This window comes from Ovis aries, chromosome 3 (genome assembly GCF_016772045.2).
Source record: "Ovis aries strain OAR_USU_Benz2616 breed Rambouillet chromosome 3, ARS-UI_Ramb_v3.0, whole genome shotgun sequence".
Taxonomy (NCBI): Eukaryota; Metazoa; Chordata; class Mammalia; order Artiodactyla; family Bovidae; genus Ovis; species Ovis aries.
In genome coordinates, this window is record NC_056056.1 from 166611843 (window position 1) to 166629503 (window position 17661).

Consider the following 17661-nt stretch of genomic DNA (forward strand, 5'->3'; position numbering starts at 1 on the left):
ACCTCCACCCTGACTTTAGCCCTGTGAAAATGAATTCAGGTTTCTTATCTCCAGGACTGTAAGAGAACAAACTTATATTGTTGTAAGCCGCAGGTTTGTATTTTATAGCAGCAGTAGGCAGTTAATCCACACTACACTCTGAAGTTCATTTAGAATGTGACTTTAGGTTTCTGTTTCTGTTTAGATTTCTATTTAAAAAATCTTTACATGTGAGAAATGTAAGTCACTTGGCCAAGGTCCCTTAACTGGTTAGCATCAGAGCCAGGTTTTATACCCAGGCAGACTGGCTTCCCAGATCACGTTTCTAACCACTGTGCAGCACTGCCTCTGCCCTACTGATCAGCTGCCCTTGAACTCTGCCTGCAGTGCCTGTAAAACGTGAAACACCCCTGTCACGTGCAGCCTCTCCTCCCACATCCACCTGACTCCAGTCCCCTGCTCCCCTCATGGGCTCTGTGCGGCCCCTGGACTTGTTTTCAGTTCCCGCTTTTTTGGGGAAATTTTTTTAATGTAAGATTCTAGGCCTTCCATATGGAATTCCTCAAGAAAAGTTAAGCTGCAGGCAAAATTATTGAATTTCTTCATATTCAAGTTATGGGAGGACATTATTTGAGGGAAGATATTATTTCTGAATCTTCTTCCTACTCCTTAGTTTCTAATTCTCTTCCTCATACTCCGGAGGGGGAAATGTTCCTGAGGGTAATCAAATAAAGTGATTAATAGAAATAATACTGGGAATATATTAAGTTTGTTTTACCATGACCCAGAAAATAAGTCTCTAGAAATCTAGTATAAAAAATTTCAATACATTAAATCTCCCATCAGCTCATATTGGCTGTATACTAGTATGTGTTTTTCTGCCATATTGCCAGTTGCTTAACGGCTTCCCTAGTGGCTCAGATTGTCAAGAATCTGCCTGCAGTGCAGGAGACTCAGGTTCAATCCCTCGGTTGGGTAGACTCCCTGAAGAAGGAAATGGCAACCCACTCCAGTGTTCTTGCCTGGAGAATCCCATGGAGGAGCCTAGTGGGTATAGGCCATGGGATCGCAAAGAGTCAGATACAACTGAGTCAGAAGCAACTAACACACACACACACACACACACACACACACACATAGAGTTAACCACTGAATTAAATATTTATGCCTTTGTGGTCCCTGAAGAACTTGTTTTCCCAGCTGTGGGAATGTGTGGACCAATAGCCTTCAATTCTCAGCACTCTCCAGGAATCCATGCCTAAAGGCATGGCCTTTATCGGTGGGGGCAGGAAGCTGTCTGTATCTAATTACTGGTTGATATGGTGAAATGACCCAACCCCCCAAAACCACAATTTAGGACAACTCTAAAGGGCCACTGCAGCTTCACCACTCCCCATGGGGTTGGCATGGGGTTTGTTGTGACCACATTGTAGTCCATCTTCTCTCTCTCTGCTGAATCCTGCTTTCTCTCCTTTCCCCATGGGTGTTGATCCCAAGGGACTGCCCTGATAAACTTCCTAAAAGCTAAGTTCCATCTCAGGTTCTGCTTCCCAGGAACCTGAACCACAACAGTGAGTTAAAAAATAAATAAAAAATGAAGATTCCCCAGCTGGTGATGAGTTAGTAAGAGTGCTCAATTAATCTTTATTTATTGGAACTGGAAGAGTTCTAAAGGAACTTGGAAACATTCTTGCTGGTTTAAAGTTTATTTTCTAGTGTAGAAGTGAGGGGAAAACATCATACACAAGTCACCCACTCATGATTAAAAATACATTCTACAGTGTGACCCAGAGTTCAATCACATTTTCCTTTGACCTCCATTTTAACAGTTAATTTACAAATGAAATAAAGTCATAAAGCAAAGATTCCAGCACATATCCAGTCCTCGATAAATACAGGCTTCCTTTTTCAGAGAAACACTTTTTTCCCAGAGTTAAAAAAAAAGGACTTGATAAAACTTTAAAACCATCTTCTGAAAATAAAGGCAATGAGGTAAGAGCAATGTCATCACATATAGAACAATATCAGAATTTATACATCTCCACAGAGACTGAGGAATAGACACTCAGTTTTACAGCACATTGAGAATAAGCATTTCTATTCAATCACCTACCCCAGAACACTGTTCCTTTAATTCTTCCTCCAACCCCTGATTATAAGCACTGAATCCTTGGCCATGAACTTGCATCTGGCCTTTATGCCTTATGCACTTCATTTTGGTTGTATAACTCCTGCTTCCTGTTCTGATTAGAGTTTGATGTTTTGAAGGGGATTTGCCCTGTTTGAGACCCTTTGTTAGTTCTTTATTTGGTGAAAAAGACTTTGCTGGAGTGAGAGAGCAGCTGTTCTTTCTGCACAATAGGGGTCAGGTTTCAAAAGCTCTTTTCTCTGGGACTTAGACTCTTGAGTCCTCAAAATAAGCCTGGATATGTACAGCCTAAACTTTTTACTTTTCTCTTAATGGTCTCTTTCGGTCTTATAGGATTGTTTTTCTTAAATAGTTCCGTATATAAAGCATATACTCATAATGGAGCTATCGATGCCAGTGCTATTATTTTTCAGCACATAGTGCCTTGGCTCAGCCTTAGGTAGGGTATGAAGGGCAGGCGATGTGTGCAGAAGGGGTACCAGGGAGGAGGAGAAAGAGTGAAGGAAAAGCTCAAAGGCATTCAGTGGCTAAACACTGCTCTAATCTATGTAATGGCAGATACAAGCCTCATAGGATTTCTGGACACTAGCTGATTCTACAGTTTTCTGCCACCAACTGGATGCCCGGAAAGTCAGTTCATTTCAGACATTACTATGAAGAGTTAGTACAGACTCCCACAGGTGAAGGGCTCAGTCCAAGAATGCCCCCACTCCAGATGCCAGCTTAAATGAGATGCCCAGATTACCCACGCTTCTGCCACAGCAGACTACAAATTCAGAAGCTCCGCCAGTGTTCACTAAGGTTCGATAATTTGCTATAATAACTCACAGAACTCAGGAAAACACTTTGCTTAAGTTTACTAGTTTATTATCCCAGGTGGCACTAGTGGTAAGAACCCGCCTGCCAATGCAAGAGACATAAGAGATGCAGGTTCAATCCCTTGGTCAGAAAGATCCCCTGAAGGAGAGCATAGAAACCACTCTGGTAGTCTTGCCTGGAGAATCCCATGGACAGAGAAGCCTGGCAGCCAGTAGTCCATAGGATCGCAAAGAGTCATACACTGAAGCAACTTAGTACACACGCAGCATGCACCAGTTTTTTGTAAAGGATACAACTGAGGAATAGCCAAATAAAAAAAGATGCATTAGGGCAAGACATAGGGGTTGGGAGGAGCAGAGTTTCCATACCCTCCTTGCGTACATCACCCTCCCAGCACATCAGTTTGTTTACCAACCAAGAAATTCCTTAAAATGTTTGTGAGCATTTTGTTTTCTGTTTTGTTTCTGTTTTGCCCTACTGTGTGTCATGTAGGACCTTAGCACCTGGACCAGGGATCAAACCCATGCCCCCTACAATGGAAGCATGGAGTCTCAACCACTGGACCTCCAGGGAAGTCCTCATCATGGAGTTTTTATTGAGGTCTTATTACATAGCCATGGTTGATTTAATCATTGGACACTGGTGATTGAACTCCATCTTCAGTTGCTCTTCCCTCCCCAAAGGATGAGTTATTAGACTGGAAGTTTACCTCTCTAATCACATGGTTGGTTTTCCTGATGACCAACCTCATCCTGAAGCTATCTAGGCATCTTTCCTCACCTTATAAGCATATGTCATCTTATAAGCATATGAAAGAAAATTTCCAAGGTTTTAGGAGCTCTATGCCAAAAACCAAGGACATAGACCAAATATTTATTTATTATTGTTCCATAACTGTAAAGTATGGACATCACCTAACATTGATTTTTGAACATATATCCCAATGAATGTAGTCTCCCTCAATATTATCTCCTCTCATGGAGGTGCTTTTCATGTATTTCAATAAAGAAGCCATTGTCCTAAACGTTTTCAACATCTACTTGGATGTGAAAATGGAGACAGGGCTCCTTATGTTGCTGGAATATTTTCAGCTAGACTGAAACCTTTGGTTTCCTGATCATAAGGGGAAATATGTCTGAGCAAGAATTGCCCTTTATTAAAAGGTGAACTCTACTCAAGAGCTCAAGGAAACACCATGCATAGGCAGGGTTCAGTGGTTGTAGAGTGTCAGTACAGTGATGGTGATGGGCATGATGATTTAAGAATAGATCCTATTCTTAGGCAGTACAACTGTTGAACCAGTTTTTGGAACATATGCTTTCTCTGCCATAATCTTATCTTCGATTTTTAAATTTCTTATTCTCTGCAAAATGTCTTTTTAACAATGTTATTTCTTTAAATTTTAAAAGATTTCTATTATCTTACCAGTCTGACTCTTTGATCCGATATTATGTTTTTTTAAAAAAACTTTTCTGTTATATTTAAATTTTATTGATACAAAAATTTGGTTGATGAAAAAGATAATTTTGTTCCCAGCAAAGTGTGAAATTTCTATGTTTGGTAGAGTTGTTTATAAGCCTTTCTCATATTCCTTAGAATTAGGTGCTATTTCTGTTAGACTGGGGAGAAAAACAGTTATTGGTGGTAACGGGATCTGCTTGGTCATATAAAGTATAGAGAAACCAAATACATCTGTTAATAGTTCCCTCTCATCTGAAACTTTTATTAGTTGGGTCACTAGTCATTCATGATATCAGCTCTTAAGTAAGCTAGTATTGCATTATCCTTTCTACTGTGGAATGCATCTTTTTTCCCCAGTCCAAAAAAAAAAAAAAAATCCAATAAATCACTAACTTCAAAGATTCAGGTGATATATAAAGAAGATATAGAAAACATTGTAGGAAAAGACATGTGAGCATGCTATATAAAAACAGTATTTGTTTTCCTACCTTGAAGCTATTCTTTTTATGGCTGTGACTCTGTGTTTTAAGGTTCTTGAAAGGACACAAAGTTAAATCCATCTGTATCACAGTGCTTGCGATTTTTCATATCCCACTTACCAATTATGCTGTGCTGTGCTTAGTCGCTCAGTCCTGTGCAACTCTTTGTGACCCCATGGACTGTAGCCTACCAGGCTCTTCTGTCCATGGGATTCGCCATGCAAGAATACTGGAGTGGGCTGTCATGCCCTCCTCCACTTACCAATTATAAGAGTTCAGTTCAGTTCAGTCTCTCAGTCGTGTCTGACTTTTTGCAACCCCATGAATTGCAGCATGCCAGGCCTCCCTGTCCATCACCAACTCCAAGAGTCTACTCAAACTCATGTTCGTCAAGTCGGTAATGCTGTCCAGCCATCTCATCCTCGGTAGTCCCCTTCTCCTGTCCCCAGTCCCTCCCAGCATCAGGGTCTTTTCCAATGAGTCAACTCTTCGCATGAGGTGGCCAAAGTATTGGAGTTTCAGCTTTAGCATCAGTCCTTCCAGTGAACACCAAGGACTAATTTCATTTAGGATGGACTGGTTGGATCTCCCTGCAGAGGGACTCTCAAGAGTTTTTTCCAACACCACAGTTCGAAAGTATCAATTCTTTGGTGCTCAACCTTCTTCACAGTCCAACTCTCACATCCATACGTGACCACTGGAAAAAACATAGCCTTGACTAGATGGACCTTTGTTGGCAAAGTAATATCTCTGCTTTTGAATATGCTATCTAGGTTGGTCATAACTTTTCTTCCAAGGAATAAGTGTCTTTTAATTTCATGGCTGCAATCACCATCTGCAGTGATTCTGGAGCCCACAAAAATAAAGTCTGACACTGTTTCCCCATCTATTTCCCATGAAGTGATGGGACCGGATGCCATGATCTTCGTTTTCTGAATGTTGAGCTTTAAGCCAACTTTTTCACTCTCCTCTTTCACTTCATCAAGAGGCTTTTTAGTTCCTCTTCACTTTCTGCCATAAGGGTGGTGTCATCTGCATATCTGAGGTTCTTGATATTTCTCCCAGCAATCTTGATTCCAGCTTGTGCTTCTTCCAGCCCAGCGTTTCTCATGATGTACTCTGCATGTAAGTTAAATAAGCAGGGTGACAATATACAGCCTTGACGTACCACTTTTCCTATTTGGAACCAGTCTGTTTTTCCATATCCAGTTCTAACTGTTGCTTCCTGACTTGCATACAAGTTTCTCAAGAAGTAGGTCAGGTAGTCTGGTATTCCTATCTGTAAATCTAATTGTTTAGTGGTTATTTGGCTTTCTTCCTTTTCTCTTAGTCATTAACACTTAAAATCAATGAAAAGGCAACTGACATTGGGCTGAGAGAAATAAGCAGAGGTCTCAAAGTAGGTGCTCAGTAAAAAACTTAGTGACTTAAGAAAACTCATAGATACTTTGAAGACAAAACATTTTTTTTTCAATCAAGGAAAATAGAGCAAAGGAACAAAAGTAATAAATCTTTCATTATGGTAAAATCTAGTTTTCATGCTGAAACTCATAAAATACAGCATTGGCAAATAATTTTTAACTCTCCAGTGGCTTTTAGAACTCCTCTGAACAAGTTCAAGTCCAGGCCAGATTTTAATGAACCCCTTCAGTGTGCTCCACCTTGATTAACTTCCTTTCCTTCCTTGTACTGTTTCATACTTTTATCCTCTCTAGGCAGGCAAAATCATCATCTTGTCTTTGATATTGCTCCTTGAATCATAATCTACTTGAACTAAATTACAGTCTGCTATCTATCAAGGTATTTTTTCCTTTATTTCTGTAAAATCTTTCCTAATCCAGGTAAAGAAACCAAAATTCTCTGTTATCTTATCCATATCAATTTGGGCTCAAGACTATTTACTAAACACATACAATACTTCTCAATAATTATATGACTGCCAATATTATCGCTGTTGAATGACAAATAAAGAAATTCTATAATTTCACTTGGAACCTAACTTTTCCTGAGAAATTCTTTAGGGAAATCCCAGAACCGTCCATAAAATTTCTGAAAGCTAATACTGGAGAAGTGTCCAAAGTGCCACAGAGACCGTGGGAAAAATTTTTAATCAAGGAGATGAAAGTTTTGTTCACTGTAAAGTATTATGCACTAATGAAAGAATTGAAAAAGACACAAATGAACAGAAAGATATTATGTGTTCATGGATTGGAGAAATTAATATTGTTAAAATGACCATATTACTCAAAGAAAATGAAAGTGTTAGTCACTCAGATGTGTCTGACTTTGTGCGACCCCATGGACTGTAGTCTGCCAGGCCCCTCTGTTTATAGGATTCTCCATCTGTTACTCAAGACAAGAATCTGCCTGCCATGTAGGAGACTGTGATTCAATCCCTAGGTTGGGAAGATTCCCTGGAGAAGGGAATGGATACCCACTCCAGTCCAGTATTCTTGCCTGGAGAATTCCATGGACAGAGGAGCCTGACAGTCCACGGGGCCGCAAAGAGTCAGACATGACTGAGCACTTTTTCCTAAAGTAATGAAAATAAAAACAAAAGGGATCTAATTAAACTTGAAAGCTTTCGCACATCAAAGGAAACCACAAACAAAGTGAAAAGACAACCTATGGAATGGGAGAAATTATTTGCAAGTGATGAGACTGACAATGGATTACTTTTCAAAATATATGAACAACTTATACAGCTCGATATCAAAAAAACATGTTCAGTTCAGTTCAGTCACTCAGTTGTGTCTGACTTTTTGTGACCCCATGGACTGCATCATGCCAGGCCTCCCTGTCCATCACCACCAACTCCCAGAGTTTACTCAACTCATGTCCATTGAGTCGGTGATGCCATCCAACCATCTCATTCTCTGTTGTTTTGGAAAGATACTCTTTAAACTGCTAACACTGATTACTTCAGAATTAAGAAAGCATGATATTATTAATTTTCCAAGTCTTTATTATCTGAAGTTATAGAAAGTATTGGAATGCTTTTGTCATTTTTAAATCCAATCGAGTGAAGAAAAAGAAATGAAAACCAGCCTCTATTTTTAAGTTCATTGTATTTTCTTCAGAATAAAAGTTTCATTTAACAAGAAGACAAGACATTAATAAAACTTGTCCTCTAGTTTCTTACAAGGATTCAGGGCCCCAAGGCTTTAATTCATGGTGACCATTCTACATGGTGTTTGCTCATATATCTTCACAAGTATCTAAGTCTGCATGAAGTGCTTTCCCAGAAACAAGTAAACACTTGTTTTCTTTCCTTTATGTTTGATCTTCCCACTTTCCTTCTTGCTCTTCTTCCCACTTAAATAACCAGTGTACCATGACCCCAGAAACAATCTTTATTTTCCATTTTTCAGATGACTTTGGCTGCACTAGTCCTCAACAGGGTAACCATGTGTTTCTTTCAGAAAGAAGGAACTCCAAACATAATTCGCTTCACCATGTCAGAATTTAAACTCAAAATGAAGGGGAGAGATTTGTCCACTGCGCAATGTGTTCTGAAGGGAAGTGGTTCATTAGGAACTGGACTAAAATTCCTAAACTTGAAATCATATGCAATGATTATATAAAATCAAATGATGCATATTTCTAGAAATGTCTACCATTTTATAGTCTCACTTTTGTAGACTTACAGACATGAATCTGTATGCCACTTTTATATATTCATAGATATGAGTCTTATTAGGATAGAAAATGATATATAGGACATTTCAGCGAAGTAGAGATGTGAAATTTTGTGTCTTATCTTAGGCAAGAGTTAAGAATATTTCACATAAGATCATTACCTAGAATTGGTGTTTGTGTGTTTTGAGAATGTTACTTCAGTCACAGTTTGAAACAATGCATTTCATGAACGCTTTTATGCTTTTTCTTAGGTCCCATTTGATGTCTCGCTGCCATCTATATTCAGTCTGGAGAGACTTTTTGATCTTGCTAGTGGCTGTATCATATCAGGAGGAAGCCTTTTCAACTGGATGGTGTCAATTATTCCCTGAATATCCTTTGTATGTTAGCCTTATAAAGGGATTGTTATTGCTTTATTTGGTTTGTAATAAACTTTCAGAGCTATCCTCTTATACTAAGCAAAATATAATTGCTTTTTTTATACCAGCAAAATTTATCTAAAAATCATAGTTATGAGTAATGTTTTCAATGATATTTGAATTAAAAGACAAAGCTGTTGCTTATTAAAGACTGTCTTACAGAGCCAGTCATGGAAAATATGTTTGTTCACAGTGCAACTATTCCTACTTTTGTATAATGTTGAGGTTGTCTTTGGATGCACCTATACAGCAAAACTGAAATTAAGCCACTGGTTCTTGAACGGGGCAGTTTTGCCTCTCAGGTAGCATTTGGCAGTGTCCAAAGATATTTTATTATTTTTATTACTATAACTCCAAAGAGAGTGGGCTTCCCAAGTGGTAAAGAATCCATCTGCCAAGGCAGGAGACACAGGAAACACTAGTCATATCCCTGAGTCAGGAAGGTCCCCTGGAAAAGGAAATGGCAACCCACTCCAGTATTCCTTGCCTTGAGAATTCCATGAACAGAGGAGCCTGGTGTGCTGCAGTCCATGGGGCTGCCAAGAGTCAGATACAACTGAGTGAACATGCAGGCACTCAAAGAGCATACTACCAGCATCTAGTGGGGAGAAGCCAGGGATGTTGTGAGATGGTCTACAATGTCCCGAAGAGCCCCCACAACCAATAATTATCTGGCATAAATTATCTGTGCCAAGGTTGAGAATCTTCTTAATAAACCTCAAGTCAACTCAAAGTAATCAGTCAACTTTAGAAGTTTGTAGGTGTGGCTTGAGAAGAAATCTACACTGAATTAGACTTTTCATATTTTATACTTCTGAGAGATAGCATTGCATAGAACATGAACTACGGAACTGTATAGACATGAATTTGAATAGTAACTTTACCACTTGCTAGTTTTGCTACTTTGACAAAGTAATACATTTTTTAAGACTTCCTTTCCTTATTTATAGAATGGGAATATTAATAGAATGGCTGTGAGGATTAAATTAAGTGATATGATTAAAAGGTACTTCAGTAACTGAAGTATTTTTTTTGTTTAATATTTTTATTACAAATCATAGGGATGCACTTAATGAACTGTGTATATTTCCTTTGAATTATGGATTAAGAAACATGTCTAGGAATGGGATTATTTTTAAAATTTTATCGTATTTTGTAATGTTGTCCTCCTAATTCTTTACCCAATTTTTAAAAATTTATTTTAATTGGAGGCTAACTACTATACAATATTGTGGTGGTTTTTGCCATACATAGACATGTGTTCCCCATCCTGATGCTCCCTCCCACCTCCCTGCCCATCCCATCCCTCAGGGTCATCCTAGTGCACCAGCCCTGAGCACCCTTTCTCATGCATCGAACCTGGACTGGTGATCTGTTTCACATATGATAATATACATGTTTCAGGGATATTCTCTCAAATCATCCCACCCTCACCTTCTCCCACAGAGTCCAAAAGTCTGTTCTTTACATCTGTGTCTCCATTGCTGTCTCGCATATAGGATCACCATTACCATTTTTCTAAATTCCATATATATGCGTTAATATCCTGTATTGGTGTTTTTCTTTCTGACTTACTTCACTCTGTATAATAGGCTCCAGTTTCATCCACCTAATTAGAACTGATTCAAATGCATTCTTTTTAATAGCTCAGTAATACTCCATTGTGTATATGTACCACAGCTTGCTTATCCATTCATTGGCTGATGGACGTCTGGGTTGTTTCCATGTCCTGGCTATCATAAACAGTGCTGCAGTGAACATTGGGGTACATGTGTCTCTTTCAATTCTGGTTTCCTCAGTTGTGTATGCCCAGCAGTGGGATTGCTGGGTCATATAGCAGTTCTATTTCCAGAACTCTAAGGAATCTCCACACTGTTCTCCACAGTGGCTGTACTAGTTTGCATTCCCACCAATAGTGTAAGAGTGTTCCTTTTTCTCTGCACCCTCTCTGGCATTTATTGTTTGTAGACTTTGATAGCAGCCATTCTGACCAGCGTGAGGTGGTACCTCATTGTGGTTTTGATTTCCATTTCTCTGCGTCTAGTCAAGGCTGTGGTTTTCCCAGTGGTCATGTATGGATGTGAGAGTTGGACTGTGAAGAAAGCTGAGCGCCGAAGAAGTGATGCTTTTGAACTGTGGTGTTGGAGAAGACTCTTGAGAGTCCCTTGGACTGCAAGGAGATCCAACGAGTCCATTCTAAAGGAGATCAGCCCTGGAATTTCTTTGGAAGGAATGATGCTAAAGCTGAAACTCCAGTACTTTGGCCACCTCATGCGAAGGGTTGACTCATTGGAAAAGACTTTGATGCTGGGAGGGATTGGGGGCAGGAGGAGAAGGGGACAACAGAGCATGAGATGGCTGGATGGCCTCACAGACTCGATGGACGTGAGTCTGAGTGAACTCCGGGAGTTGGTGATGAACAGGGAGGCCTGGCGTGCTGCGATTTATGGGGTCGCAAAGAGTCGGACATGACTGAGCGACTGAACTGAACTGAACTGATAATGAGTGATGTTGAGCATCTTTTCATATGTTTGTTGGCCATATGTATGTCTTCTTTGGAGAAATGTCTGTTTAAGTTTAATTAGGTCCCATTTGTCTGTTTTTGCTTTTATTTCCATTACTCTGGGAGGTGGGTCATAGAGGATCCTGCTATGAATTATATCAGAGAGTGTTTTGCCTATGTTTTCCTCTAGGAGTTTTATAGTTTCTGGTCTTATGTTTAGATCTTTAATCCATTTTGAGTTTATTTTTGTGTATGGTGTTAGAAAGTGTTCTAGACTCATTCTTTTACAAGTGGTTGACCAGTTTTCCCAGCACCGCTTGTTAAAGAGATGGTCTTTTCTCCATTGTATATTCTTGCCTCCTTTGTCAAAGATAAGGTGTCCATAGGTGCATGGATTTATCTCTGGGCTTTCTATTTTGTTCCATTGATCTATGTTTCTGTCTTTATGCCAGTACCATACTGTCTTGATGACTCTTGCTTTGTAGTAGAGCCTGAAGTCAGGCAGGTTGATTCCTCCAGTTCCGTTCTTCTTTCTCAAGATTACTTGGGCTATTCGAGTTGTTTTTTTTTTTTTTTTTTTCTCCATACAAATTGTGAAACTATTTGTTTTAGTTCTGTGAAAAATACTGTTGGTAGCTTGATAAGGATTGCATTGAATCTATAGATTGCTTTGGGTAGTATACTCATTTTCACTATATTGATTCTTCCAGTCCATGAACATGTTATATTTCTCCAACTATTTGTGTCATCTTTGATTTCTTTCATCAGTATTTTATAGTTTCCTGTATATAGGTCTTTTGTTTCTTTAGATAGATTTATTCCTAAGTATTTTGTTCTTTTCATTGCAATTGTGAATGGAATTGTTTCCTTAATTTCTCTTTCTGTTTTCTCATTGTTAGTGTATAGGAATGCAAGGGATTTCTGCGTGTTAATTTTATATCCTGCAACTTTACTGTATTCATTGATTAGCTCTAGTAATTTTCTGGTGGAATCTTTAGGGTTTTACATGTAGAGGATAATGTCATCTGCAAACAGTGAGAGTTTTACTTCTTCTTTTCCAGTCTGGATTCATTTTATTTATTTTTCTTCTCTGATTGCTGTGACTAAAACTTCCAAAACTATGTTGAATAGTAGTGGTGCGAGTGGGCATCCTTGTCTTGTTCCTGACTTTGGGAGAAATGCTTTCAATTTTTGACCATTGAGGATAATGTTTGCTGTGGGTTTATCATATATGGCATTTATTATGTTGAGGTATGTTCCTTCTATGTCTGCTTTCTGGAGGGTTTTTACCATCAATGGATGTTGAATTTTGTCAAAGGCTTTCTTTGCATCTATTGAGATAATCATATGGCTTTTATTTTTCAATTTGTTAATGTGGTGTATCACATTGATTGATTTGCGGATATTGAAGAATCCTTGTGTCCCTGGGGTAAAGCCCACTTGGTCATGATGTATGATCTTTTTAATATGTTGTTGGATTCTGTTTGCTAGAATTTGGTTAAGGATTTTTGCACCTATGTTCATCAGTGACATTGGCCTGTAGTTTTCTTTTTGTGGCATCTTTGTCTGGTTTTGGTGTTAGGGTGATGGTGGCCTCATAGAATGAGTTTGGAAGTTTACCTTCCTCTGCAATTTTCTGGAAGAGTTTGAGTAGGATAGGTGTTAGCTCTTCTCTAAATTTTTGGTAGATTTCAGCTGTGAAGCCGTCTTGTCCTGGGCTTTTGTTTGTTGGAAGATTTCTGATTATAGTTTCAATTTCTGTGCTTGTGATGGGTCTGTTAAGATTTTCTATTTCTTCCTGGTTCAGTTTTGGAAAATTATACTTTTCTAAGAATTTGTCCATTTCTTCCAAGTTGTCCATTTCATTCACATATAGTTGCTGATAATAGTCTCTTATGATCCTTTGTATTTCTGTGTTGTCTGCTGTGATTTCTCCAATTTCATTTCTAATTTTGTTGATTTGATAGTAGCTGAAGTATTAATAGTCATCATGCTAGGACTTGTCGTTTCCCTGCCAAACTGGAATAGGATCAGGCATCCTGACCCACTTTGTTTAATATCAGAGAACGCTTTACACAAGTGTTTCCTACATACAGACTCACGAATGGATATTCATGGTAACATGAAAAAATAAGGAAACGTAAATAAACTTTTTCTAAAGTTAAATGTGTTCAGTGAACTACTCTTTATTTGAAGATGGATTTTCTGCTTACTGTTCATGTTAAAATAGCCTTTCTTTTTAATTTTTTATTGGAAATTAAAATATAGTTGACTTACAATGTTGTGTTAGTTTCAGGTGTACAGCAAAGTGATTCACACACATGCACACAGACACACACACACAAACATGTATATATTAACATACATATATATCTCACATATATATATTAATTTTTTACATTTTCTTGCATTATAGGTTTTTATAAGATATTGAATAGAGTTCCCTGTGTTATATGAATAAGTCACTGGTGGTTATGTATTTTATATATAGTAGTGTGTATATTTTAATCCCTAACTCCTAATTTATCACCCCTGCCCACTTTCCCCTTTGGTAGCCATAGTTTTTTCCATGTTTGTGAGTCTATTTATGTCTTATAAGTTCATTTGTATAGTCTTTTAGATTCCACATATAAGCAATATATGATATTTGTCTTTGTCTTATTTCACTTAGTATAATAATTGCTGGATCCATACATGTTCCTGCAAATGTCAGTATTTAATTTTTTGTGGTTCACTAATATGCCAGTGTGTGTGTGTATATATATATATCTCCACATCTTTATCCATTCATCTGTCAACGCACACTTAGGTTGTTTCCATGTCTTGGCTGTTGTAAATAGTGCTGCTGTGAACACTGGGGTGCATGTATCTATTCAAATTATGTTTTTCTCAAGATATATGGCCAGGAGAGAGATTGCAGGATCATATGGTTGCTTGATTTTAGTTTTTGAGGAACTTCCATACTCTTCTCCGTAGTGGCTGTACCAATTCACATTCCCACCAATAGCGTATTTTCTCCACATCCTCTCCAGCATTTATTATTTGTAGACTTTTGGATGCTGGCCGTTAGTTTTGACTTGTATTTCTCCAGCAGTTAGAGATGTTGGATATCTTTTCATGTGCCTTTGGCCGTCTGTATGTCTACTTTAGAGAAATATCTTTCTAGATTTCCTGCCCACTTTTTGATTGGGTTGTTTGTACTCAATAATTAGGATGGTGATGCACGTAGGATGACTGACTCTGGGTCACAGATGAGGGAAAAAGCACATTAGCAGTTCTGCAACTTGTCCAGTGATCCCGTTCAGAGATAGAGCCAGGATCTGGCTGAGAGCCAGGATCTGGCTGGAGAATTTGGACTCTTTGTTGCTGACCTGGCTTCCCCAGTCCTTTTCCCTACTCTACTGCTCTGGAAAATTTGAAAATCAAGGGAGAGGAAGACATAGCTGAACCTCAAGCTAGAACTGGAATACCTATTGGAGAACACCCTGGAAACAGTTGAAATTCACTCATAGACCTGAATGAGTAACTAAAGAAGTCTTGAGGTGTATCCAGTGTGATCTGTGCCAATATATTGATTTCCTTTGAGAAAGGTAGGTGCCTTCCTACTATTGGGCTTCCCATCTGGCTCAGAAGGTAAAGAATCTGTCTGCAATGCAGAAGACCTTGGTTCAATCCCTGGGTTGGGAAGATCCCCTGGAGAAGGAAATGGCAACCCCCTCCAGTATTCTTGCCTGGAGAATTCCATGGGCAGAGAAGCCATGGGTTCACAAAGAATCAGACATGATTGAGTGACTAACACTGTATACTTCCTAATATTGCTGATAATATTTCAGCACATTTTTTACTTTCTCCCCCGCATTTAGTAATGTACAGATGCTGTCATTCTTGGGGACTGAGAGAAATACTGTCTGAAATGGCACCAACCCTGCAATCACAGTTTCCCCACTTTAAGCCATCATTCCAGAAATTCCCCATTTCTTTTTCTAACTTTCTGTGTAAGGCGGTGAGGAAATGAGATAAACTGGCTGAAGTACAGACAAATAGAAAATTCAGAATCTAGTAGGATGAAAGATGTGTTTGTTTCCAGAGATGTCTTTCAGATTTTTCTTTAAAGACCAAACTACACAATTTGCAGCTGCTTTTTTTCCCCCATATAACATACAGCATTTACAGATGCTTTATAGCAGGCACCTGCAATGTTTTCTATTTAATTATAGCATAATGACAGGAGACAATGTGAAATGGGAAGAAGAGAAGGAGAAAGGGGGGAGGGAAGAAAGGAGAGAGAGAAGAGGAGCCAGTGCCAGCAGCTAAGTGATGGATAATAAAACCCCAGCACTCCCCATATCTTTCTCTGTATCAATCTCTAAGAGATTGCTTTAGAAATTGACCACCTGCTGGCTATTCAGAACCTTAAATGCAGTAGTCTCGGTTCAGTACACATGTAGGCACTTTCCATATTCCCCAGCCCGGTTGACTTATTCCCCTTCGCTGAATTGCAGAGGGAGAAAAATGGTACATTTCTGGAGAGTACTAGAAACTTGGTTTTAGCCTCTGGTCTGCTTTGCCCTTTTCTCCCCTCCTGGACAGCATCATACAGATGACAGAGCAGCTCAGATGACAGAGTGCAGGGCTTCCAGAACTCTTTAAGTGCTTCCTGGTGCCCTGATCACGTGGCTCTTAACAGCGCCCAAGAGGACATAGCTCTGCATTGTTATATTTCACAGCAAGGTCTTATGACCTTAGCTCAAGGGTGTCGTAAGTGTGTGAGCCCACCCCACAGTCCTTTGGCCTTCATTTGGCTTGAGACTGTGTATGTCATTGTTGGGTGATGTATCTTTTAAGCTACAGGGTGTCCACAAGGCCTGGAAACTTGGGTGAGATATACATAAGATCATCATGGACATCTTCAATCCATAGAAAAATAAAATATTATTCTAAAGTTAAATATTATCTGTGTGTGCATAGGTTTGGACAAGCCACTAACTGGGAGTTAGGGAAGAAAATAGTGGATCCAGAAGTCCACTGTTTAACCACCTTTTCTCATTTTCTCATATTTGAAATGCTCACGATATATCCCTGAAAGAAGCTCCCACCCATATGCCCAAGGAAACATGTAAAAGTGTTCACTGATGCCTAGATTACAATAGCAAAACAAAAAAGGAAACCTGACAAATATCCCTCGTATGAAGAATGGATAAATAATAGTGTAATCATACAGTAGACTATTACACAGAACTTATAAATGAATGAATAATAGACTATTACAGAGCATCTGTAAATGAATTAAAGAGACATATCAATCTGGAGATGCTTCAAAAAGTAGGTTGAGCAAGAGAAAAAAAATGAAGTGACATAAAAATATATATAGGAGATACCATTTAAATAAAAATTTGAAAATAAGCAAAATGACATAGTACATAGTATTTGTGGATGTATAGCTATATACTAAACTTTTCAATGTCAAGTTAAGTAAAGATCAATACTAAATAAATTTGTGATTCCGTCTTGGATGAAGGAAAAAAAATGAGGCCAAGTAAGAATTCCCCAGAGATTTTACCTGCAAAATTTTCTTTCTTAAACTGCTGCTGCTGCTGCTAAGTCGCTTCAGTCGTGTCTGACTCTGTGCGACCCCAGAGACGGCAGCCCACCAGGCTCCCCCATCCCTGGGATTCTCCAGGCAAGAACACTGGAGTGGGTTGCCATTGCCTTCTCCAATGCATGAAAGTGAAAAGTGAAAGGGAAGTCGCTCAGTTGTGTCCGACTCTTAGCGACCCCATGGACTGCAGCCTACCAGGCTCCTCCATCCATGGGATTTTCCAGGCAAGAGTACTGGAGTGGGGTGCCATCGCCTTCTCCGTTCTTAAACTGAGTGGTTGTCATATTGGTTTCTACTTTTTTGCATACACGATATATTTCATAAATTAAAAAGAAACACATCATTTACCTTCCTCATCTTGTTGGCCAGCAAGCATAATATACCTATGGGCTCACCTATTAGTAAATAACTCTTAAATGTAAGTTATGACTCTGGTCTCATTATATAACTGCATTGTTCACATCTAGTTCCATTATTTGGGGTTTTAATGACAGCTAAAAAATTTTTTAAACTAATGTCACACTATATAGGTGCCCAATTTTAGAAAACTCAGCCCCTGAAAATATTAATTTTTATTATAAGATAGTAGAGCCTCAATAAATGTTTAATTAAAT

The 17661-nt window shown here is 38.8% G+C and overlaps 1 protein-coding gene across 6 annotated transcripts in view; it reads left to right on the top strand.

The window, feature by feature from the left end:
- The window catches only part of CFAP54 (cilia and flagella associated protein 54), a 330206-nt gene extending 316592 nt beyond the window's left edge, over positions 1–13614 (top strand). For 4 of the 6 annotated variants that reach the window (XM_015094809.4, XM_060413070.1, XM_027967638.3 and 1 more), the window contains one exon: positions 8778–13614. In XM_015094809.4, the coding sequence (XP_014950295.2) occupies positions 8778–8897 (120 nt within the window). In that variant the 3' untranslated portion in view covers positions 8898–13614. The remainder of the gene's footprint in view (positions 1–8777) is intronic. The other 2 variants (XM_060413069.1, XM_027967634.3) reach the window with 2 other exon arrangements.
- The last annotated feature ends 4047 nt before the right edge of the window (positions 13615–17661 follow it).